This window comes from Oryzias latipes, chromosome 5 (genome assembly GCF_002234675.1).
Source record: "Oryzias latipes chromosome 5, ASM223467v1".
NCBI classification, from domain to species: Eukaryota; Metazoa; Chordata; class Actinopteri; order Beloniformes; family Adrianichthyidae; genus Oryzias; species Oryzias latipes.
The window spans coordinates 851,115-877,161 of record NC_019863.2 but is presented as its reverse complement, the minus strand read 5'-3'; the positions used below and the strand labels follow the sequence as shown (position 1 = coordinate 877,161).

Genomic DNA, 26,047 nt, shown 5'->3' with positions numbered 1-26,047 from the left:
CATCGATGTTACATCAATGTCCACGTTCAAAAGCTGATTTAGTCTTTAAGTTATTTAAGTTCATCACTCAGCCATAAATCCACAACGTTGATTAAAGGACGAGCGGCACCACCGCTACCACCGTAGCGCCTTCAGGTCAGATGTTTCAGCTGAACTTGTCTCCAAGGCCGCATTTCCATTGCATGGTTCAAGTGACCCAATTTCGATTTTTTCCTCTCATGTGGCACACACATGTCAGCGTGTTACCTTTCAGCCTCAGGCTTCAGACCGTAGTTGGAAACCGCTGTTATTTCCGGTCGGGACGCAAACAGTAACCAATGAAGTGGGACACCGTTGCTATGGACCAGGCTAGAAACCGTTTATTTCTTTGCTCGGATCAAACTGTTAGTACAGCACAACGTCTGCAAACACTTCCTCATTCAAAACTCAGAGAGAGCACATAAGCCGGCCGAGCAGCCCTCCTTTTTCCTCTCATCTCCTCTCCTGCCTCATCCAGGAGCGCCCAAGGCAACGCCTCCTTCCGTCCTTGCGTTGCCTCCATGACAACCGCAGTCACACAAAAAACACAACAAAAAGGGAGGGGTTTCGCCACGCAAATCGTTTGTCGTTTGGACCGACACGCATCTTCTAAATGTGCTTTTATTACTGTTATGATTATTATTAAGGGCCTGCTCGCTCATCCGTGCGGTCAGTGCTCAGGTCTGTGGAAGGCAGAAATGCTGCTACGTTACATAGTCCTCAGAACTTCTACGTTTGATAGTTTCAGCATTGTATAGTGTAAATGCAAAAATCGGATCCGGGTCACTTTTAAAAGATGATGTAAGCGGGTCATCAGAAAAATCTGATATAGTCAGAAAATCGGATTTGGGCATCAAGACCTGCAGTGGAAATGCAGCCTAAGTGTCATCGGCAGACTTGAGTTTGTGACAGACCCAGGAGTGGAGCCCCCCCCAGTGACAGACCACCACCATGACCAGGACCTAAGGACCTCTGACCTCAGACAGGGTTTAGCAAACACCACACAGCTGCAGGCCCGTTTACCAGATGTGACATGAAGTCACCGCCGTGAACGTTTGCAGTAACAGACCATGTGACCTGGACAATCCAGCAATAGTCTACCGTCCTGTTCACTGATGAGTGTCGGACCTTCCACAGAAATGATGGTTGCCAGCGTTGATGGAGAAGGCAAGGTGAGCGGAACGCTGAGGTCAACCTGGTCCCAAGGTTCTTTGGTGGAGGAGCAGCAACAGTCTAGGCAGGCATCACCAGGTTCTTGTCGATGGTCCAGTTACTTCGCGTTCTTACCCCAGAGACGTCATAGAACCATCATCATCCCCCACTTCCACCAGAACACCCTGAACTTCCTGTTGATGGATGATAAAGCTCCACCACATGGTGCCAAAATTGTCACAGCTGGACTTCAGGAAGTGGGCGTGGCCTCACATGGTTTGGCCAGCAATGAGCCCTGATCTGAACCCCATAGAGCAGGTCTGGGACCAGCTGAAGATGACACTGGATGATCGGACCCCCAAGTGACCTGCAGAACTGCATGTAGCACTTGTGGAAGAGTGGAATGCCTCAGAACAACATCATGAGGTTAGTGAGGAGCAGGAAACGCCGCTGTCAAGCTGTCATTTCAGCAAATGGTGAAAATACCCGCTATTGACGTGGTCTATGTTTGATATGTGGGGGATCTTTCTTATTGTCCTAATTTTTGGGGCAATAAATATCAAACTAATGAAAGCACTCTCTTTTCATTCATTTCTAGTTATATCAGAAGAAACTTTTACAAGTTTCACTAAAATTCAGATAGATAAGCAAAACACTCATGTAAATAACAACATCCCTAACGTATTGTGAGTAATGTTTCTTTTTATTTTCAGTTGTTTGAAAACTTAGAAATGATCACGACTGTTTCTGTTAACAGGAGGAAAGTAAAGAATGACAGGAAATTGGTTCCAAACCGTGAAAGTGTTCCTTTGAGCCAGAGGTTCTTCTCTCTGAGCCTCTGCTGACAGCTGAGCCTTCCTCAAACACTGAGAGCAGAAGATCAGATAAACGCTGTGCACTCACACGCTCATCTTCATCATTTAGCGCAGGCAGTCCGTGTTTCTGCTGAGACATGGAAGTCAAACCATCTGTGCTGCTTTGGTGCACCAGTCCTCTCTGACTTCTTTGGTTTCTCTGCCTCAGCGTTCTTCCTCACATCTCCTCTTCTCTTCTTTCTCCAGCTCTTCCTGTTCTTGGGCATCCAACTCCTTAAGTTTCTTCTCCACATCCTCAGGGATCTCCACCTCCATTAGATTTTCCATTCCTGGCTCTGGCTCGTCTCCTATCAGCACCTGGAAAAGCAAAAATCTAGATCCATCAGCTGTTCTTTTTTGAAGATTTAAAAGCGACTCTTGGCAGTTTGATCAAGAGTTTGTTGCACTTTTATTTGCTTGTGTGTTAATATGCATGCTGGGTATTCAAAGTTGAGTTTCTGTTATTATTAAATTCATATTTATGTTTCCTCTATGTCCATAGGTGTGAACGTGAGAGTGAATGGGTGTGTGATGTATGTGTCCCTGCCACAGACTGGCGACCTGTCCAGGTTGTCCCCTGCCTTCGCCCATAAGTGGCCGGGATAGGCTCCAGCAGCCCCGTGACCACGAAAGGGATAAACAGAAGAAGATGAATGAATGATCTCATCCGCATTCGTGAGAATGACAACCAATCCTGTGTTCTTCACAATCCTTTGTTTTTGTGTTTTAGGCTGTTTCAAGGGAAGCCCACCCCCCCAGACACTGAACATCATGTTCCTGGCCCAGTGTCATCCTGACCAACTAACAGCAGTGAGGACCACAGTCTCTGACCGATAAAGTTCACCCTGTGAAATCAACTCCACAGACGGCGCCCCGCACCATCTCCTAAATGAAGAACTTCATGAAAAACAGAACACAGTTTGTGTTTGTGAGTCTGATCAGATGATCAGCAGCACATGAATGAGGTGCAGCAACATGTCAAACTCTGTTTCCATGGAGAAGAGGAGAAAGGCTGCAGAGGCTCTAAAATGTGAGAGGATGTCCATCAAATTGATGTTAGACATGTGCTGGTCAGTTAGAAGATGAGTACGACAGCCTCATGAGTCAAAATAAGCAACAACTGACAGACTACGGGAAAATCTTCACACTGACAGACATTAAAGTATTAGTCCTACTTGAAGACGCCAGGCCGACGCCCAGCTGTCCTCTGAGAATGAGCAACTTTTAACTAATTATAAATAGGAATTAAAAAAAAAAACAATTTTTAGAACATTTTCTCAGAGCCCCGGCCATTTCTGTAAATGCAACAGGAAAAGGAGGAAGAAAAGTATGAAAAAAGTTCCTTGCAGGTGAAGATTTGTGAAAATCCAAAAACTCAGAGTTCAAAGGAAACAAAAATAATAGTTTTTTTGTATTTCTAGTAATTTATACATAATTTCTTTGTAAATTTTGCAGAATTGTGCATGGTTTTTGCTAGATGTATACGCATATTTGTGACTTTCCACCGGTGTTCCACGACCGTCTAACAGACTTTTTTCACACATGTACCTCTGATGTATAACTTTATATTGTGTACATGGTGCAATCACAATAAAATGACATTATCGACGCATGAATCACTTTTGAATTGCATACAAACAGCCCAATAATCACACACGGTTCATGTTCTAAGTTCATTTACATGTTTTTTGCGTGGTTTATTTGTACTTCTTCCTTGGTTTTAACGTGGTTCATTTGTGACACATCTGTGAACAAAAAGACCACAATTGTCTCACTTTTTCCACGTATGTTGACGTATGACCAATTTTCATCTGTGCAATATGCACAAAATGTACGTAGTGGCTGTGTGACACGGCCTTTACGCTGCAGGAAATCAATTCCTCAATAATTGTGATTAGAATCTGGATCTATGGAAAGTCCTATGGGGACCTGCTCTGGTGTCTCAGATCATTCCTACCTGGACTAGCTTTTCACATGCAGCCGACACATGGACGTCCTTCTCCCAGAGATGGAATTCCCTCGCTATGGGATAAACCTTTTTGTCCCTCAGCGCCTTCCGTCCGGCTCTGGTAGCTGTCAGCTGTAAGGAGATGAACAGTGAGGAGCTCCACTGGAGGACGTTTAATCTGGGAATTGATCTGTTTCATACCAGTAGCAGAGCTTCCAGAAGCATCTTCCTGATGTCTGGGTCTGCCTCTCTTTTCTTGTCGTCAGGGAGATACTGCAGGTCCACAGGTAGACCTGAATATCACAGCGGCATCAGTCAGAAGAGAAAAGAGCATTTTCCACATGAGTGTACGGTCAGTGGGCTGTCCTGAACACACACTCTTTGCTGCTGGCATAAGAGCAGCAGGCATAAGGCGGGGTGATCCTCTAGGATAGTGGTCTGCAACCATCACCACTCAAACAGACATTTGGATCAGTTTCCCACAGAAATGATAACACAGGAAGCCGCAACCAATGAGTTATATCGCTAGAGGAGACACGCCCGCTTGGGAAGCCTGGTCAACGGTGGCGGAGCGCGACGCCATCTTGGTGAGGTATATATATATATATATATATATATATATATATATATATATATATATATATATCATTTGTTGAATAAGAGAAACAGTCAGCCTTATTGAATCAATAATAAATATTAATAATAAAAAATCAATAGTAAGTTAATAATAATAATAAATAAATATTAAGTCAATAATAATAAATAATAATAAATAAATAATAAGTAAAAAAAAGTTCTCTTGTAAATGTGTAGCTAAATTCATTTATTTATTCATTCATTTTCACCGTGTTTCCCTTTCGGGGTCACGGGGCTGCCGGAGCCTATCCCGGCCACTTCAATCATTCATTTAGAAATATCTAATTTGATCATTAAAATGAATGAAAATGCTTTTTCATTTTCTCCTTTAACATCGCTCATTCTGTGACATAATTAAAGTGAAAATGCAAAGAGGGGATTGCATTTGCATTTTCACATCCACCCCGCAAAATCTGTAGCAGTATTCAATCCCAGTCAGCATTTCCAGGGGGGAGGCGGGACGATGACGTCAGTGCTCACTCGGTGTGGCTACATGCTCTGTGCGAGCCAAGCCTGTCTGATCAGTACAGCCGGAGTCTTCGTGTTTGTGTAAAGTGAAAGAAGGTGCTTTGTAACATTCAACGCTCCGGAGGATGCTTCAGACCTCAGTCCGTCTGTCTGTGTCTCCCCGGAGAACCGAGTCTCTGAGCAGAGGAGTAGCTTTGAGGCGGCTTTTGAAGGCTGAAGTGGCGCTTCGGACAGTCCTGAGAAACCGTGCAGTCATCTGAATTTGTGTTTCCAATCGTGTCCAGAAACATAAAGGCTGAAGTTTTTCCCACATATTTACAGCCAAGATGCACATTGTGGCATCGCCTGCAGTACGGAGTTTAAATGCATCAGAAGCTTAATGTTGTTGTTGACCCGTATTAGCCGGATCCTAAAGCCTTCTCCTGAATCTTATGTTTGTTTTATTTTAATCGATACAATAATTATAAATCTGGTTTTATTTTTTCCCTCTCGGGTTAATGCAGGACAGCAAACTTTCAGACTCGGTCAGAGAGAGAGATGGAAAACCGCAGCCTGCAGCGCAGCGGCCGTCATGCCTGAAGCTGAAGCAGAGACTCTCTGGGAGAATCTCTGGGAGGAACTCAAACACGGAAACATGATTATGATGTAGAACTCTTTAAAATAACTAAACCTGATCTCTCCACATTCTCCGTGTCTACCATACATTGTACGTGAGATAGTTAGTGACACAGACACCGCTCCATGTAGTGATCGGGCTAAAAACATTAGCTGGTAGCTCCTCCCACACTCGGCCTGGTGCGTTCACGGAGCTCCAGTACATAGAAGCTTGGCAGAACTCCAACAGCCACACAGTCCGGTAAAATATTTTCATGAGAAAATAAGAACTGCCAGACCGACCCTAAAACCACCTACGTTTTGTCAACTCCCCTAAAGCCATGTTTACCCGTAAGTTTAGAACCAAAACCGCCCAAAACACTGCTGGGAGGGCAAAGAGCGCAGAAGAACAGTGAGCATTGACGTCATGCCCCCCCCCCCGGAAATGCTCTCTGGGATTGAATACTGCTACAGATTTTGCGGGGTGGATGTGAAAATGCAAATGCAATCCCCTCTTTGCATTTTCACTTTAATTATGTCACAGAATGAGGGATGTTAAAGAAGAAAATGAAAAAGCATTTTGAAGAATTGATTTTTCATTTTAATAATGAGTCATTTGATGCAGTTACATTGTGAAAATGAAAAAGTATTTCTGTGAATCCATTTTAATTGTAAAATTAGACATTTCTAAATGAATTTTGTTACACATTTACCAGAGAATTTTTTGAAAATGAAATGTCAAATACCATTTTCTTATTATTTTAATTAAGTGACAGAATAAGCGGTGTTAAAGAAGAAAATGAAAAATCATTTTGGTGGATTGCGACAGACTGGCGACCAGTCCAGGGCATCCCATGCCTACGCCCAAGTGGCCGGGATAGGCTCCGGCTACCCCGTGACCCCGAAAGGGAATAAACGGTTAAGAAGATGAATGGATGAATGGATGAATGAATTTTGGTGGATTGCTTTTTCATTTTAATTTTGAGTCCAAAAATGCAGCTTCATTTTGAAAATGAAAAAGCTTTTCTGGTTTTGACTTTTATTTTAAATTATGCTACAGAATTGCTTCAATAGCGTAAAGCATGCCACCGCTAGAAGTGGTTCTTTACCGGGGTTTGATCGAACCCTAGGGGTTCTGTGAGTCGGTCTCATGGGTTCGGTGGAGCCTCTGCCGCGGAGGTCAAGACACATCGATTCATCATGTCTGTACGTAATTGTATGCCCTGCTTGGCCATCACTGGCTGCAAATGATCACGTGACATTGCTTGGCCAATCAGTGCTGCGAGAAATTAAGCGCACTCAGGAGTGATCCAACATGTGAATGTTGCCGTGATTACTTTCTTCCTATTTTAATCGATACTAACTGTGTCGGGCAAAAAAAGAAAGTGGTCTGACGAATATGCACAATATGGATTCTCATGTATCACGGAACGGGAGTCAGCGTCCTATCTGCATGATTTGCAATGCAAAGTTGAGCAACTCTAGCCTCGCACTGGCAAAACTAAAGGAACACTTCGTGATGCTGCATGGAGATGGGGAATATAAAAACAGAACGCTTTCTGAATTCAAGGTGAAGAGAGCCAGATTCGATAAGGCCACTATGCCTGCTCTTGGATTTTTTCCCATTAACAAACCAATCCTCACAGCATCATATGAAGTTGCGTACCTGATCGCAAGGCAGGGCATGCCACACACCATTGGTGAAACACTTGTAAAACCAGCTGCGTTAAAAAGGGCGAATCTGAGGAGAACCGTTCCATCAAAGAAACCCTCCTGGATCTTCAGGTGAGGAGCATGAGGGACAACCTAGTGATCTCGGGGATTCCAGAAGAGGCAGGAGAAGACCAGGAGACCGCCGTGAAGTCCTTCATGGAGGCCCACCTGAAGCTCCCCAAGGAAGAAGTCCAGAAGATCTCCTTTCACAGGGTTAGGCGGCTCGGAGGAAAGAGGCCAGACAACCAGCGCCCGCATCCAATTGTGGCTAAATTTGAACACTATAAACAGTAGGAGCAGGTAAAGAGCCGAGGCCGGGAGCTGAAAGGAACACACTTCAGCGTGAATGACCAGTTCCCGGTCGAGATCCACCGCCGTCGGAACATCCTCTTCCCGCTGAGGAGGAAGCATCTCTCTGCTGGAACCCGTGCCGTGGTTGTCGTGGATAGACTTTTTGTGAACGGCAAGCTGTTCCGGGACCCAGAGGTAACACCCTGGCTGTGCTGAAGGCTTTCAGAGGCGCACTGACATCTGCGCCGCCCAGAAGAAACCCGCAAACTAATTTAATTGAATAGGAAATAATCGGATCATCAATAATCCACACCTCTCAGGAAAACTGTTTTTTTTCTTCCCCTCTCACATTCCTGTTTCTGTGGTTGTTTCGTTGTTTTTGTTGTTTGTTCTTTCTCTTTCCCTCTCTCTTTTCTCTTGCCCCCCCCCCTCCCCTTTCCTCGTGTGTGAATCAGGTAAAGGCAACGCAACCAAGGTGAGTTTTTTTTTTATGCATGAAACGGGCGCAAACGCATAATAGCGCGCACAAGGGCATGCACACGCAATCCCGCACACACACGTTGATAAACTGCAAAAAAAATCTCATTTAGGCTCACATAGGACATGCAGCTCACAGCCAGGAAACGTTCAGCAACAACGCACAGCGCTTTTCGGTGCAGCAGACATGCACAGCGGGCACGCGCACACGCACTGGACCACGCACTATTTAGCCTTGCACTCTCCCGGTTAGAACAGCTATGAACAGTCTTAACATCGTTAGCTGGAATGTGCGTGGATTTGGCTCTGGGCCAAAGAGATTGAAAGTGTTATCTCACCTGATTGATCGATATAGCCTTACTGCAGGAGACCCATTGTGTAACCCATCTCACCAACTCCTGTGCTGCTCACGATTTCCAGTCATGTATTCTTCTCGTTATAATTCCAAGCAAAGAGGAGTTGCGGTTTTAATTAATAAAAACATTACATTTTCCCATAAGGATACAGTTACTGACCCAGAAGGTAGATTTGTAATTATTAATATATCCATTCAGAATAAGGACTATTGCATAGCCAGTATCTATGGCCCGAATGTTGACGACTCTTCCTTCTTTCACAGATTCTTCACCTCACTCTCGGTTCACTCTGACTCCACAATCATTATAGGGGGAGACGTCAATCTGATTCTGGACCCTGAACTTGACAGACTCAGCACAGCAGCAAACCAGCGTACATGGCAGTCTGCATGTATCCTACAGCAGTACATGAATGATTCGGGTCTCTGCGACGCGTGGCGCTCATGTCATCCAAGCACTAAAGGGTTCACCTTTTTTTTTCTCCAGTTCACCACTCACTCCCGTTTAGACTATTTATTAATCAGTAAATCTCTTTTAAAAGAAATTAAAAGTTCCAAAATTCATCCGATTATTATCAGTGATCATGCACCAGTCTCTGTAAATATTTCTAGGGAAATATCCACACCCTCTGGTACAACCTGGAGGTTTAATACGTCTCTGTTAAAGGACCAGGAATTTATTGAATTCTTTAAAAAAAGAGTGGGCAACCTTCTTAGAATTCAACAATACTTCCGATATTTCACAGTGTATTCTTTGGGAAACAGCAAAAGCAGTCATGAGAGGGAAAATTATTTCTTATTCAACGCATAAAAAACGCAAAGAGGAAACAGATTTATTAGAATTAGAAAATAAAATCAAAACCCTGGAGACTGCTTATGCTGCTTCTGCACAGGAACACATTCTGGGAGATCTGAAAAATTTAAAGCTGCAGTTAAATGACCATCAATAAACGAACACAATTTCAAATACAAAGGCTACGACTTGAAAGATTTGAAAACTCTAATAAATCTGGCAAATTTTTTGGCTAATCAGCTTAAAATTAACAACTCTATTACGGACCAAACAGGAAATGTCACTCATGACCCGGTCAAGATTAATAACGCATTTGAAAACTTTTATAAAAACTTGTACACACCACAGATCAATCCGTCAGAGCGAAGTATTGACTCATTTCTTAATAATGTAAACCTACCCAGGCTAAATGAGGATCAAATCACAAACTTAGACTCTCCGCTCTCGTTGTCTGAACTTCATGAAGCTCTGTTACTTATGCCCAATGGTAAAGCACCAGGGCCTGACGGCTTTCCTGCTGAGTTTTATAAAGAATTCTGGGAACAACTGGCACCAACATTTTATAAAACGGTCCAATTTATTAATGAGAGCCAATCACTACCACCTAACATGAACTCAGCCAACATAATTCTTCTTCTAAAACCAGACAAAGATCCCACTAGTCCTTCAAGCTATCGCCCTATTTCTCTAATCAATGCAGATGTAAAAATTATCTGTAAAGCACTAGCACAGAGAATAGAAAAAATTACTCCTCACATAATTCACTTCGACCAAACTGGATTCATCAAAGGCAGACACTCGGATGACAATGTCCGAAGACTTGTTAATATAATAGACTTTGCCACCATTGAAAACCAGGAAATGACGGTACTATCGCTGGATGCTGAAAAAGCTTTTGACAGAGTTAATTGGAAGTTCCTTAATGCTGCCCTCCATAAGTTTGGTTTTGGACAATCATTCATCAATTGGATCAAAATATTATATCACAACCCCAATGCATCAGTTAGAACTAATAAACAGACTTCAAACAGGTTTTTTCTTGGAAGAGGAACCAGACAGGGCTGCCCACTCTCTCCTTCTCTTTTTGCTATATTCATTGTGCCTCTAGCTGCAGCAATAAGACAGAATGAGAGCATTATAGGAATAAAAACCAAACACAGCCATCATAAAATTAGTCTTTATGCGGATGACATATTACTGTTTTTAAGGAATTTACATTCTGTAAATGAAACAGCAACAATCATTAATGAGTTCTCCTCCATATCAGACTATTCCATTAATTGGAATAAGTCTGTTTTATTACCACTCAACAGGAATGCGGAACAAAGACTCACAATACCAGTTAAATCAGGAAATATCAAATATCTAGGTATCAATTTTTCCCCCAAACTATCAGAACTGGTGCAGCTAAACTACAGCCCATTACTGAAAAACATACAGGACGATCTAACACGCTGGACCAACCTGCCTCTGTCCCTTATGGGCAAAGTAGCCACGGTAAAAATGAAAATCTTACCTAAAGTTAATTATGTCTTCTCAATGATTCCCACACAACCGCCACTAAAATGGTTCAAAACATTAGACTCATCCATATCAAGCTTTTTATGGAACGATAAACCTGCAAGAAATAGTCTAAAAACTTTAAAATCTGCAAAAAGCTGTGGAGGCTTAGAACTACCTAACTTTCACAATTACTTTCTTGCAAATAGATTACAATACATCTTAAAATGGTTAAAAAATAATCCAGAAACCAACTCATGGTTAGACTTGGAACAGGCGTTATGTGGAAAGATCAACCTATCAGATCTGCCATTTATTAGCCAAACAGTTAAAAAACAAGATTGTTCCAAAACTATTCATATAAATGCCACTTTAACAGCCTGGTGGGAATTTCTCAAAATGTCAAAATCATCAATTCAACCGTGCAAAATGACACCCATCTGGATTAACCCAGACATCCTTGTAAACAAAAAAATCATTCACTTCCCAGCTTGGCAAGCAGGGGGCATACAACAACTAGAGCACATAATTATTGATAGAAGATTCATAACTCTCCAGGAACTTCAAGACAAACATGGAATAAATAACTTGGAATATCAGCAACTTAAATCAATTATTACTAAAAAGTTTAAATACAGAGACGATTTGAAGCTACCAGATGTAGTTACCACTCTGATTAATTTCTCAATGAAAAAAACTCTCTCCAAAATATACAAACTTTTATGTAATTTAGATAATAATATTTCACTTCAGACAACAAAATGGGATGCGGATTTGAGCATCAGCACAGATGAAAGTTTTTGGTCAGAACTTTGTCTAAACACCTTTAAACTGACAAAAAGTCCAAATCTGCAGCTAATCCATTTCAAAACTCTTCACAGAATTTACTACACTGGACAGAGGATGTTCAAGATGGGTCTCAGTAACTCAGACATTTGTGAGCACTGTGATAGTAATCTACCCGACAATTACATGCATGCACTATGGTTCTGCACGCCTGTCCAGGCTCTCTGGCAGCAGGTATGTGCCGATCTATCAGTCTGGCTTAAGGTTTCAATCACGGCTTCACCGTCACTTTGTGTGCTTGGTGACATTAGTGCCATCGATGTAGAAAGAGGATTAGTATCTATCATTTTCATAACTCTTTGTATTGCTAAAAAAACTATTTCAATAAATTGGAAAAACAAGAAAAATATAAATATAAGTCAACACAGAAATCTGCTGCTTGATCATATCAGCTTGGAAAGAATGTCAGCCCAAAGTTCAAGTAACTTTGAAAGAATTCTGTCTCTCTGGTCTCCCATAGCTAACTCCATGACTTAGGGGGTGGGGGGGCCTGGTCGTCGCTGCTCCTTGCCCTTCTGCCGTGGTTCGGGGTGGGGGTCGGGGCCTCCGGTACCTGGCGGGGGGTGGTGGGGGCTCCGTTGGTCGGGGGGTTGGGTCCGGTGCCTGGGTGGGGTGGGCTGGGGCGCTGCGTGGTCCTCTGGGCTTGGGTGTGGGGGTGCGTGGTGGTGGTGGTGGTGGTGGGGGGGGTTGGTGGTCTGGCTTGGCTTGGGGGGGTGGTCCCTTTGCCTGTGCTGGGGGGGGTTGGCGGGGGGCCCTGCTCGGGGGGGGGCAGCGGCGCTGGATGGGCTGCCCATCTACACCTGGGGCTGGGATCAGCCCTTCCCTGGCTCTGGGACAGGACGGGACAACCCTCTTGGGACCCCCGGTCGCTCTGGGTGTCATCCGCTTCGGCTGCGGGGTCTTGGGTGGGGGGCTTGTCAGCCCTGTCCTGTGGGGGGGCGTTCTGGGGGGGAGGGGGAGCCAGCTATTGGTACGGGACATGGGGGGTTGACGGGTCGGGGTCTCCACTGAGGCAATCGGCGGTAGCCCCGGCTGGTTGGCTGCCTCGGTCCCGTCGAGGCCTGACCAGAGCTCTTCTAGGGCCGGCGTTTGGGGGTGGGGGCCAGGACTTGCTCCGGGGGGGGGGACGCTTTCTGGCTCCTCTCTTTCTGTGTGGGGTGGGTGGTGCTGGGCCTGGGGTGTCGGCGCCTCCGGGGATGGGGCCCCTGGGCTGGGTGGACCTGGCCCCTATGCTGGGGGGGGGGGCTGGGAGACAGTCTACCAGCTGTCCCCAGCTTACCCCCTTCCTCATTTAACCTCATATTAGGGTGAGGGGGTGGGGGGTTTAGCCTGCGATGCGCCTTGGGGGGGGGGGCTACTTGGCAGTGGTCCCCCTCCTATGGATGCCGTATGGAGTGGCCCCCCGCTCTTTCGGTTTTATTTGCACCTTAGACATGTAGGGCCCTTGGTAGGGGGGGGTGCTTGGACATCACTGCCGGCAAGCAGCAGATGTCCTCCTGGCAAACCTACCCGCCAATTTTAACCGCACCTTAGACATTTAGGGCCCCTTGGTGGGGAGGGTGAGGGGACATCACTGTGAGTAATCAGGAGATGTCCCCTTAGTGCCCTACCCGCCATTTTTAACTGCACCCCCCTTAGTACATACACCCCTCCCCCCTCAATATATACATCCCAACATAAACAAACACACACACATGCACACACACACCCTCTCAAACACACGCACACACATTTTGCAAGGAAGGTGGAACCTAGGACCATCTGTCCCCTACCCCTTCCCTGGTGGGGGGTACGGGGCCCTTGGCAACAGAGCCGTGTCCCCTGGGTGCCGGTTTCCTGGGCCCGGCGGTGCTCTCTCCGTGCGGGGAGGGGGTTCACATTAAACCTGAGGCGGGGGTGTTCGTGTCCCTGGGGGGTGGGTTCTGGTCCTTGTCCCTGAGCGCTGGGCCCTGCCAAAATTCCAACTGTGGCCGAGCTTGGTCGCGCCATGTTTACAACACCCCTTGTTGGCCCCCTTTTTCCCCGGGGTGCCCCCCTTCTGGGCGGGGGCGGCGGGCCCCTGCTTTGCTCCTCCCTGGACCAACCGTAGGCCGGGTGGGTGGCTGCCTGGAGTGCGGAGCGGGTCTCCCTTGGGGGGTCCTGGCTCGTATCTGGGGTTGGGGTGGGGGGATGCCCGGAACTCCTGGGTGGTGATGGGGTGCTCGTCTGGGGCTGTGGGCGCCCTTCTCCGGTGGGGCCCTGCGTTGGGCTCTCCCGGCGGGGCTGCTCTCCTGGTTGGGCTGGGGCGGCGCTCTCTTTCCCCCCATGCCTCCCTGCTCTCTGGCTCTGGGGGCCTCGCGGCGGTCCTGCTGGCCCTGGCCTGGATGGCGGATTTGGTCGCCCGGGGAGCGGTTGTTCCCTGCCTGCTCCCGTGTGGCGTTGGTGGGGTTCCGGCTGCCGCTGCTGCTGCAGCGGGGGTCTTGGTGTGGGGATGGCTGGGCACTCTCCTTCCTTGTTTACACATTCCTCCATCCATTTTAGAAGAACATAAACACTCACCTGAGCACAGGTGTTAGCTCACCTTTGCACTAATAGTTTGCATGATTGAATGAATGAAATATTTCACACTAGTTGGTTTTAAGGCATAAGTATGCGTGTGTGAACACTATCTGTTTTGTGTACATGTTGACATGTGGACAGCTAGCAGGCCCCGCCCTTTTTGTACTACATTGGAACCTTACCGTAATGATAAACAACCAGTAAACTTGTTGCTTTATGCTGCTTCATGGTCTTATTCCCCCCCCCTTCTATTATCACCCTCCTACCCCCCCCCCCCCCCCCCCCCCCGTCTAACATCCCTCTCTCTTCTTCCCTCCTTTCGTTTTCCGTCCGGTCCAACACCAAAGATTTTCAAACATGGTTGAAATGAATAAAGAAAAGGAACAGACTTTGCTGTGAAAATGACATGAGAGTAGCACTTGCCAAGGTGAGGCCACGCATATCTGAACTGCTCTCTCAAAGGCAACAGCAGAAGTCACACTGATTTGCAGGTATGTCATTTGTTGTTAGTTCATGCACTATGTTGGTTTTGTTCTGCACGTTTCAATTCGTGCACCAGTAGAAAAACTATATGTCTTGAATTTGAAAAAATCATATCTTATTTTACACTAAAGTAGGGTTTGGTGAATGCGCATGTGAAACTGGTGGGGTTTGGTAGCTCCAACAAGGTTAAGAACCACTGCTCTAGAGCATTGGAGACACCTTCCATGGAGTGATGAATCACACTTTTCCATCTGGCAATGTGATGGATAAGTCTGGGTTTGGAGGTTACCAGGTGCCAATGGTGCATTTCGGACTGCAATGTGCCGAGTGTGAAATTTGGTGGAGGAGGAATTCTGGTGTGGCCTGTTTTTTCAGGACTTGGGCGTGGCCCCCTAATTCCAGTGAAAGGATCTCTGAATGCTTCAGGACACCAAAACATTTTGGACAATTCCATGCTCCCAACCAGTTTAGAGCGGGCCCCTTCCACTTCCAACATGACTGCAAGCAATGTCCATAAAGACATGATTGACAGAGTCTTGCCTGCACAGAGTCCTGACCTGAACCCCATAGAACACCTTTAGGATGAATTAGAGAGGAGACTGAGAGTCAGACCTTCTCCACCAACATCAGTGTGTGACCTCACCAATGACCTTTAGGAAGAATGGTCAAAAATTCCTAGAAACACACTTTTGGTAATATAGTGTATATCCAGGAAAATACGGAAATGCAACTTAAGTACACAAATGGATTCTAACGACACTGAATTGGAACGCCTTAAAGGTCTCTCACCTTCATTTTCCTCCTCCGTCAGCTCCTCAGGACCAGCCAGCGGCAGCAGAAGGAAGGGCAAAATGTCCACAGCATCACTAAGCAGCCACAGGTGATTAGCTAGAGGAGAACACCAGGACATCAGACCACTGACTCACACAAGAGGCTTCATACTAACACTCACACAGACAGACGCACACAGACAGACTCACAGCAAGACAGACCAACTGGGGTCACGTGATGATGGCTGACTGAGGTACGTGTTTTTGTCGTGCTCCCTCAGTCATGCTGACAAAACTCATCCATGCATTTGTTACGTCTAGACTGGATTACTGTAACTCCTTGTTAGCAGCATGTCCTAAGAGTTCCTTAAGAAGTCTCCAGCTTGTTCAGAACGCAGCAGCTAGATTGTTAGCAGGAACTAGCAGAAGAGATCACATCACTCCTGTGTTAGTTTCACTTCACTGGATCCCAGTTGATTCTAGAATCAAGTTCAAGATCCTCCTGTTAACCTATAAGGCCTTACATGGAATGGCCCCGTCCTATATCAAAGACCTCATAGTCCCTTACCATCCAAACAGAACACTTCACTCACTAAATGCAGGACTGCTTGTGGTTCTTAGAATTAGTAAAAGTACAGTTGGAGGTAGAGCGTTTAGCCACCAAGCCCCTGCCTTATGGAATAAACTCCCAGCTCATGGAAGAGAGGCCGACTCAGTTTCTACATTCAAAGTTAGACTGAAAACATTTCTCTTTGGACAGGTTTATTGTCAGACTAGTTAGTATTCAGAGATTATTTAACTTAATGTTAATGGGTTTAAATTAAACTTAATAACAATAATTATTTGTTTTAAAGGCTGCTAGAAGTTGAAGCTGGGGTAACTATGGTGCACTGGGGTTCTGTCCTCTATTCTTATTGACTTCTACTCTCCTTCTCTCCTCTATTCTTGATCATAATTTATCATTTAGTTCTCCATGCCTCTGTTTGGTGCAGTGATTCATGTATTGTCCCTCTTTCCCTCTTTCCCCTCCTGGCGAGTGGGAGTTCTTCCAGATTCCAGTTGGCTCATCCGTGCTCCTGTACCTGACCGTGTACCTCCTCTCTGGCTTGCCTCTACTACTGCTCCTACCTACTGCTCCAACCTGGCTGTGGTTCCTGTCTCCGGGTCGACTCGCCCCCCCTGACTGTCCCCCCAACTCTGTCTGGATGAAGCTCATCTGCTGGACTTTATATATGTAGTTGTAGATTTAGATAAGTTAATTTTTCTCTATGTGGTCTGGTAAATAGTCTGCCCGTCCTGGGGGAGGATCCCTCCTTCATGTGGACACCCCTGAGGTTTCTAAGTTTTTTCTCGGAACCCGTTTTTTTAGGAGTTTTTCCTTACCGCGAAGGGGGGTCTAAGGGCAGGGGTGCCAGTTTAGCTTGGTCAGTTTGTTGGTTCAATTTAGTATTTTCCTATTGAACTCTATGTATTCATGATCCTTTTGATTTTATGTTTCACTTTTTCAATTACCGATACGAAGACTATTGAGACGACTGTTGTTGTGAATTTGGGCTATACAAATAAAATTGAATAAAATTGAATTGAATTGAAGACTCACACAAAGACATAGAAACACAAAAACAGACTCACACAAAGACAGAGTCACACATATGTTGTTGTAAAACTGCTGTTCTATGTGTGACGAAGCCAAACTTAGTGGGGGGTGCAGAAGAACCACTGAGCTTTATAATGAGGCCTCAGTGTTAACAGTTTGTTCATGTCTGCAGCTCACAGATGACTAAAGGCCACTAACACGTCAATCATGTAGCTCATCACAACAACCCAACAGCCTGAACTAACCCAGACTAGAAAAACGTTTTTACAAAAGCTCACGAATGAGGCTTTGATTTGAACCCCTGGACTGGTCTTAGCCCCTCTGAGGGGCTGAATGTGAGAGTTTGGGTCAGGGGCCGGAGCTCAGATGTTAAGGGGTGGCTTTAGTGTGAGCGAAGTGGAGGCGCTCTGCACGGCGCCAGATTGGCAGATGAGTGTGTCCACGTTGGTTTCCTCACTGTGGTCAAAGCAGCAGTTGCGCAGCGTGCCTACAACTCCGCCCCTTCTGATGACTGATGCCTGGTACTGCGTGAAGGGCAGCAGCCTTTGGAAGACGCACCTGAAGCACACGAGCATCATTAGCTTAGCAGAGATAAGCTACATCACCTCAGGTCAGAATGCCACCAAACACTGGATTTATGCCCTTACTCAGTAAAAAGATAGTCTGGTGGATCAACAAGTTCAAAACCTTAAACCTTTATAGTTACACAGCTGAACCCCCACAGTTTGATGCAGACACAAATGTTTGGATCCACCTCCGTTTGAATGAAAACAAAAGTTTCTCTCTTGATTTTTGTAGGAAACTACAACAATATAATAATAAAATAAAGTAGCCCCAGTGGGTTTCTCTCACCTGTCCCTGTCCATTAAAGTGTGTCTGGCCTCGGGCAGCTGGGTCAAGTTGGATAGCAAAGGACCCAGGTAGTGGAGGTTAGCCTTCGCATTATAACCTTCAGTGCAGAAGATATCCACCAGTTTAGCCAAACCAACATCCTCCTGCAAAGCCTGAGAGCAAAGAAAGACATTTCAAACAGCTGGAGGGAGGCTGAACATTAAAATCCAGTTTATTGTCATTTCTTATAAGTGTGAGGCAGCAGGGAGAGTGGTTCCAGCTTCTGTTGGTGGACTTTATTCAGAAAGGCAGCAACAAACCATCGGCACATGAGGAGTCTACTGTTTGAGGGACGAACTACATCCAATTGTGCATGGAGGAGATCAATAATGGTCTGGGCTAGCCAGAAACTAGGGGTGCAACGGATCACAAAACTTATGGTTCAGACATTTTTTTGATCAATAAAATGAAGAAAAAAAAATTGCAAAAAAATAACAAAATAAAAGACTACAAATTTTTTAAAGCTTCAAAACAGAGATTTAATGAATCTTATATAAGGTACTTCAACACATATACACATAGACACAAATGCATCATAACATCAATATATTTGCTCATTGAGGCCTTTTCATAAAAACAAGACATTAATGAGATATTTGAACTGAATATACTTCTTTATATCAAAGATGCCCATATAAACAAATGCTTTGAGACATTGCATCTTGAAAAATCCGTGGACGTTAGACTACTGCTATAAAGCCCCTCCCACTGGTTCCAGTCGAAGCAGCTGCTCCTCACTGGGAGAGTCTGACTAATGTCTAAAGGATTTCATAGAAACATGCAGGGACGTTTTTGTTATTCAAAATATATAAACCTGATCTCTCATCATCTGCGTCCTACGTGATGAGGTCGGAAAAGCTTTTGATGGAAGCTCTTCCCACATGCCGCAAGAGCTGCAAGTTAACACACTTTTGGACAAACGTCAAGCAACAACTTTGACATGTGTTAAAACAAAAGAAGTGTACATGAATTTGACGCACGTATTGTGTTCTGTGTAGATGGACAATTGATTTAAATCAGGGGTTCTCAAACTGCGGCCCGCGGGAAGATTTTGTGTGGCCCTCAATAAAAGAGAGCCAGAGCAGGTTCCTTTGAGCAGAAACGTGTTGGCGAGGAGAAAAGGTGGACAAATTTTTACTTTGTCGTACCTCATGGATAAAGTCATGTCTGATTTGTAAACAGGTAAATGCAATGCTCAAAGTATTCAATATAAATCGTCATTATGTTACAAATCATAAAACCTACGACAAATTTACCGGCAAGGAGTGCAACAATCAGCTCTAACAACTACAAGGAGGCTGTGCTGCACAGCAGATAATGTTTACAAAAATGGCTAAATCCAGTGAAGCTGTGACAGAAGCTAGCTTTGGAACTTTGGAAATGGCCCAGGAAAGCAAGCCCCTAAGTGACGGGGGCTTTGTAAAAAGAATAAATGCTGAAAGAAGCTGACATTGTTTGTTTATCCCTTGTGCTATCTTAGATGACCCCCCCCCCTTCCATTGACGTGTTCTCCCTACCATGACAAAGGTGGATAAAGGTGGAAAGATTTCATGTAATCCATGGACACCAGTGAAGATCACAAATCATTGAAGAAAAAAGGTTCAGAGCACTGTCTAGTGGGTCTAGATGACCCAACTCCCAAAGTCAAAGTGCCTAGGATAGCACAAGGGTTAGAGCAGTGCTTCTCAAATAGTGGGGCGTGATGCGATTCCGGGGGGGGGCACGCACTAGTAGCGGTTTTAGGCACAGGCAATACAGGCTATTGCCCAGGGCGCAAATTTAATGGGGGGCAGCAGCGGCTACATGCTAGGAAAAAAAATCTGCGCCACTGTTGGTTTCCTGTTATCTGTTCTATAACCGAGTTTGTAACAGCCTGAAACTGTGAACTGCCGTCCCTGCAGCTGCTGTCTGTGAGAATGGGAGGGGGCTCAGGCTGCCAGGTGGAATGGCGCATGGAGCACAGCCTAGATTGCACAACACCATGATCATCACTGCCTTTAGATGTCTCATCTCATGATTCTTTATGAACTATTGTAGACATTTTGATGACGTGTCTTTATTTTCCATAAAAGTATTCTTTGTCTGCCTGTGGTTTAGTTGGTGTCAGTATTTGACATACAGACTGCAGGTAATGCAGGAAAACAGCTGAACTTTATGAGATCATAAATAAACAATCATCATTTAGAAAATAAATCAGCACAATGTTTTAATCTATTTCTTCAGACTAAAAGTGTTAAATATATTGGTGCTGCTGTGTTAATGTTTCAGATCAATTTAGATTTAATATTATTTATTGATTGAATTATTTTTGTGTGAGATGTGTGATTGAGGATTTTCCACCCTGCGACAGACTGGCGACCAGTCCAGGGTGTCCCTTGCCTGCGCCCAAGTGGCCGGGATAGGCTCCGGCAACCCCGTGACCCCGAAAGGGAATAAACGGTTAAGAAGATGAATGAATTATTTTTCTCAGCATCAAATGGTTCAGTTGGTCAAAATGTTTCTAGTTTAAATAAAGAATGACAGATTTCTTTTTATTTTAGGCATATTGGTAGGAATCATATTGGTCCTACTTAATGTACCTATGTTGGGTCAACTTAATGCATTTAGGTTCAACCTAAATAATTTAAGTTGATTTAATTTAAATACTATTGTTGGACCCAACTTAACTTAAAATTGTTGCTCACTCTAAAATGAAAAAAGTTGATCCAACTTAAATGACTCATTTCAATTGGTAACATGTAAGTTCATTCAACTTAATTTTTATATAAACATAAAGTGCCACTATCTGTCACACACCTAGGTGTGTGACATTCGATCTCCGCATTTGACCCCTCCCCTGGGGGAGTGGTGAGCTGCAGACAAGCCGCGCTCGGGAACCATTTGGTGGTTCAACCCCCCAATCCAACCCCTTAATGCTGGGGGTCAAGCAGGGAGGCACTGGGTCCCATTTTTAAAGTCTTCTGTATGACTCAGCCTGGGTTTGAACTCACGACCTTCCAGTTACAGGGCAGACACGTCTATTCAACTCAATTCAAAATGTTGATCCAACTTAACTTTTATGTTTTTTTTCTTTAATTTTGTTCATTTTTCTAAAGTTTCAATCGTTGGGCCTTGTAATCACCTTGTCAAAGACATGAGTGACCCTGCAATGTCTCGCATTACAAGGCAGGAGTTCACGTGTCGTGACCTCTGTCTTTGATATTGATACATGCAATGTTTTCCGCTCAAGGGGGGTTGGTCATTATCCTCTCCCAAACTCTAACTCATGGTGCAGAAAAAAATAAACATTACAGTTTAAATTACTAGTTAAATCAGAGTAAAACAGCCAGACAACAAAACACACGGACAAAAACTCACATTTAAAATCCCAATCTGCCCAGACAGGTAAAGAAAATGGTATCCCATAATTCCTTGCGCTGCCTTACGTTATGACGTCATGACGCATTGACAGCTTCACACCAAAGTTACACCAACTTAATTAAATTAAGTTGATTAAAAGTGAAATAACTATTTCAGATAACTACGTGTTTTTCTTAAATTGAATGAACTCAGGATTTATTTTCACCAAACTAAATAATTAACTTAGATCAATGTAAAAAAGTTAAGTGCTGTAAATAATTTGAAAAATGTTGTTTCAACAAAATGAGACTATGCCCTCATTAACTTGCGAAGAAGATGGGTCCAACGTGGGCGGGGTCAACATTCTACAGTGTTCAGGCATTCTGTGACGTTGAGCGTTCCTCAGGCCGCAGCCAGGTGTAGTTGAGGAGTCTCGCATAGACGCCTGATATCGTGAGGTTATCTACAGGCATGATCCAATTCAACGGTTTCATGTTGGATCAACATGATTGAAATGAGGAACTATTAAATAGATTATTTTTTATCTACAATCAACATGATTCATTCATGTATGAATTCCAAACATAACATTTTCTGGTTGAAATGACAAGTTACATTTTCGTAAATTTTACTGGCTGGTATTTCCTTTTTTGAGGGGTGCCGGGTTGAAAAGAGCCTCCATCCTCCAGACTTTCTACAGAGGGACTATCTGGAATTCACAGCAGAGTGATGCAGCAGAGTGAAGATCATTGAAATCCATCCCCACACACACACACACACACACACACATTCAGGAGGCAGGAGTGGAAAAATGGCAAATTCTGATCCCACCCACCCCACCATGGACTGATCCCCTGGAAGAAGGTTCCACAGACTCTGCTGAGGAACAACCAGACTCAGAAACTTTCACTTCTCAAGACAATAAACGACACTATTTCAAGACTATGACTTTGAAAAGCTAATACTGAAACACCCTTCACATGAAGGTTTTTCTATAAAATACATTTTATTGATCAGATCATCCAGTACTGTACCTACCTGTGTATCTACATACAAGTTTCTTTTACCAAGGAAAGTTCCAGGTGCTTTAAATTAAAAATATTCTTTCGACACTCAAAGGGTCTGGATTCAAGAGCAAAAAAAACGAAGCTTTAAGCAATGAGGTTCTTTACCCCTTGTGCTATCTTAGATGAACCCCCCCCCCTTCCATTGACGTGTTCTCCCTACCATGACAAAGGTGAATAAAGGTGGAAAGATTTCATGTAATCCATGGACACCAGTGAAGATCACAAATCATTGAAGAAAAAAGGTTCAGAGCACTGTCTAGTGGGTCTAGATGACCCCACTCCCAAAGTGCCTAGGATAGCACAAGGGTTTAGAATGATTAAGAAAATACAGTGCTGTTTATTTCCAACACTGCTGCAATGTACTTTTAGACAATGGCTGCTGAATTAAACAACCAAAAAAACAATGAACAATCTTCATCAATCTGCCTATGTCAGTTCAAATTAGGGATGAATCGTTTGGACTTTCTCTGGTGCCGGTGCCAAACCAGTACTTTTACAATGGTTCTGGTCCCAAAACAAGGCTTGAACAGATGCTTTAAAAATGAAAAACACAGCAAAGGCACTGCCGATAATCATGACTAACCACATAACCCAACGTTTCATCCAAATAAGAAACAAAGGAAGGAAAAGGATGGAGACCTGTGGCACCAGGACATGACGTGGGACAGAGAAAGGACTTCAGCTTTCATTTTCCTGTCCTTGTCTGGTGAAACGCTGCAAGATTAGAAGTGTTGCTGGGTAACAGCCGCCACTCGCCTTGAATACCGTCTTGCAGGTCCTCTCGTGACGTGTCAGGTTAGACAGGATGGTGCAGATCTGATCAGAGAACAGGTAATCTGGATCCAGAAGCTTCTTCAATAGAACCGGAAGAACTTTACCGTCTGACACTAAAACCTGGGTGAGACACGAGACACTTCACAACAGGGTCCAAAACATTAGCCAGCTGGAACTTTTATTCCAGGTCTGACCTGATGCAGAGTCTCATCAGCTGACAGGTTGATGATGATGTGGTAGCAGTCCTTCGCTATAGCAACAGAGATGTCAGAGGTCAGCGCAAAGAGGGCGCTGACCAAGTCCGGTTTGGACCGTAGGAAACAGCACCCTTCCCTGAAGGCAGATAGAAATGTTGCATGGAACACAGCATTGAATGGAAATGGAACCTGACTTCAGAGAAAAAGAAAGCTACATTTAACAGACGTTTTTACCCCGAACATGGATTCACTGTCTCAGGTGTTCCCACACACCAAGCCAGCTCTGCTGTGTAAATATTGTTTGCCCTTAAAATGATTCATGGCCAAAAGAGGCTGGGGGCCTCATTCCAACTGAGAGCCTGTGGAGGGAGTTGACAGTATGATTCCCAATAACAGCCCCAACACATTACAGCCCTTGGGGACCAAAGGAGCAGCAGACTCTTCAAACCTGGTGAATACCTTAAGGAAACCTTTGACCTCAGTCACTGATAACAGAAGTACAGTACAAGTATTGAGGTGAACCTTTATTTATGACAAATCCATATTTTCTGCTGCATTGTATTCTTTAAAAATCAAACAATGTGATGTCCTGGATTCTTTTCTCACATTCTGTCTCATAATTGTATCTATGATAAAGATTACAGACCAAAGTCATTTTTTAAGTGGAACAACTAGCAGAATCCCAGACTGACAATACTTTTTGCACCATTAAGGGTGACAACTGTAGATCAACTCAGTTTTTGCTCAGCTTCTCTTTTAGAAAAAGATGTCTTTATTGCTGTAAAGAGAAACAAATGGAAGAGCTGCCATTAGGCCTGCACAGTGTAAAAATCAATGAAAATTGTGATAAATGATCATCTTAAATGTCCTCAAACTATCTTATGGCAGCTTGAAGTGTTTAACGAACCAAATAAATCCCTTTATGCATTTGACCAATCAGATGGACTCCTTTACATCGTCGACCAATCAGAAGGACCCCTTATATGTTAGATGTTTGCCTCCTATGTAGACAGTGGAGTGTAATTTGGGTTAATAAGTTGACTTATTTGAATTCAACTGTTGCAGAGAAATGGAAATGATGTATTTAGTTGTTCTGCTATTTGCTAATTTATCGCAGGTTATATCGTCATCACAATATTGAACACTAATATTGCAAATTGCAAGTTTTCCTCATTTAGTGCAGCTCTAGCTGACATCTACCCTCCTCTAACCATCTGCCCTGAAGCTCCAAATAAAACAAAAACATGTGACTCTGCAGCAAAAACATAGAGCTCACTATGATGCTCTTCCCAGATTTGCAGGCTTTGTGCAGATGCATCAACCCATACGTTCATCACCTGCTGGCAAACTGGTCACTGCAAAGCTCTCTAGCTGGCTTTATCTGTATGAAAAGGACTCGACAAAAGCTAATGGCTTCATTCCAGAAAAGCTCTAAGGGTTTGAAGACACATGAAATCATTCATGAATGTGTTCTTTGGACCTTAAGCAGCAGGTGGGAACACTGACACCACCATAGTCTTCATCACCTGCTGGCAGACAGTCCCAGGATGTACTCGGTGGCCTTGGCCTTCACATCGGGGCGGGTACCAAGGGTCAGGAAGGACAGCAGCTCTGCAGCTTCACCATCACTCAGCATCTTCTCCAAACCACAAAAACGGGATGCTGATGATGAGACCAATGCAAAACGTTCATAACCAGCACAGCTTTCCTCACATTCACTACTCTGGTGACGACGCTGGAGTTGGCTTCCTATTCACAGCTTTCGATTCGTGAGGAAAGAGTATTCCCCTGCATTTCAAACTAAGACCACTGACCTAGGAGGACCGACCGTGTCCTGTTCAAAAACCACAGGACCAGGGCTGCTCAAGCCTGGATAAATGATTAAAGTATCATTTAGATAGTAAAGAATACATGAAACACTTTCTGATTTGTGAAACCTTCATCTGATTTTTGAAAATGTGAAATATGATGAATTCGGGGGGCGGGGCTTCAGTAATGTGGCTCTCCGCGCGCTCTGTCTACAAGTTCTCAAACTGTGTTTCATCTAATAGAAGAAGAAAAAAACTACGGCGTCACGTGTGTGGTTGAAAGGTAAGAATAAAAAAAATAAAAAAGGAATCCAGCGATCAAGACTAAAATTTCGATCATCGATGAACATGCAGGTGAAGCGCACTACCTTAACGACAGCAGCTCTGTGACACACCGCGCGGCGCTGATCCCCACTTCCGGGTTTCTTCTTCTGATGGAGCCTGACGTCCTCCAGCGCGTTTACCGCCCTCTCGTGGCCACTGCATGAAACACATTCATGTTGTCCGGGCGGGGGCCTTTTAATATGGAAGCGATTATGTAGCATAAATAAAAAGCAAAGTCAAAACCAGAAATGCTTTTACATTTTCAAAATGAAAAAGCATTTTTTGACTCAAAAATATAATGAAAAAGCAATCCACCAAAATGCTTTTTCATTTCCTTCCTCCACACAGCTTATTCTGTCACTTAATTAAAATTAAAATGAAAATGGTATTTGACATTTCATTTTCAAGACGTTCCATGGTAAATGTGTAGCATAATTCATTTAGAAATGTCTAATTTGACAATTAAAATGGATTAACAGAAATGCTTTTTAATTTTCAAAATGTAGCTGCATTTTTTGACTCAAAATTAAAAAGAAAAAGCAATACTTCAAAATGCTTTATCATTTTATACCTAAAACCGCTTATTCTGTGTCATAATTAAAACGAAAATGCAA

The 26,047-nt window shown here is 44.1% G+C and overlaps 1 protein-coding gene across 2 annotated transcripts; it reads right to left on the bottom strand.

The window, feature by feature from the left end:
- Nucleotides 1-1,852: 1,852 nt before the first annotated feature.
- On the bottom strand, nt 1,853-25,578 carry hgh1 (HGH1 homolog). Of its 2 annotated transcripts, none has more exons than XM_004086121.4 (10): nt 25,478-25,578; nt 24,828-24,963; nt 23,299-23,437; nt 23,087-23,224; nt 17,886-18,037; nt 17,491-17,591; nt 15,456-15,554; nt 4,174-4,265; nt 3,982-4,104; nt 1,853-2,342 (listed from the first exon to the last, which is right to left on the bottom strand). In XM_004086121.4, the coding sequence occupies exons 2-10, from the start codon at nt 24,935-24,937 to the stop codon at nt 2,190-2,192; spliced, it is 1,107 nt and encodes a 368-aa protein (XP_004086169.1). In that variant the 5' UTR covers nt 24,938-24,963; nt 25,478-25,578; the 3' UTR covers nt 1,853-2,189. The 2 variants fall into 2 exon arrangements, with proteins under 2 accessions (XP_004086169.1, XP_023810459.1); XM_023954691.1 differs by having other exon boundaries at nt 24,828-24,937; nt 25,478-25,553.
- Nucleotides 25,579-26,047: the final 469 nt, after the last annotated feature.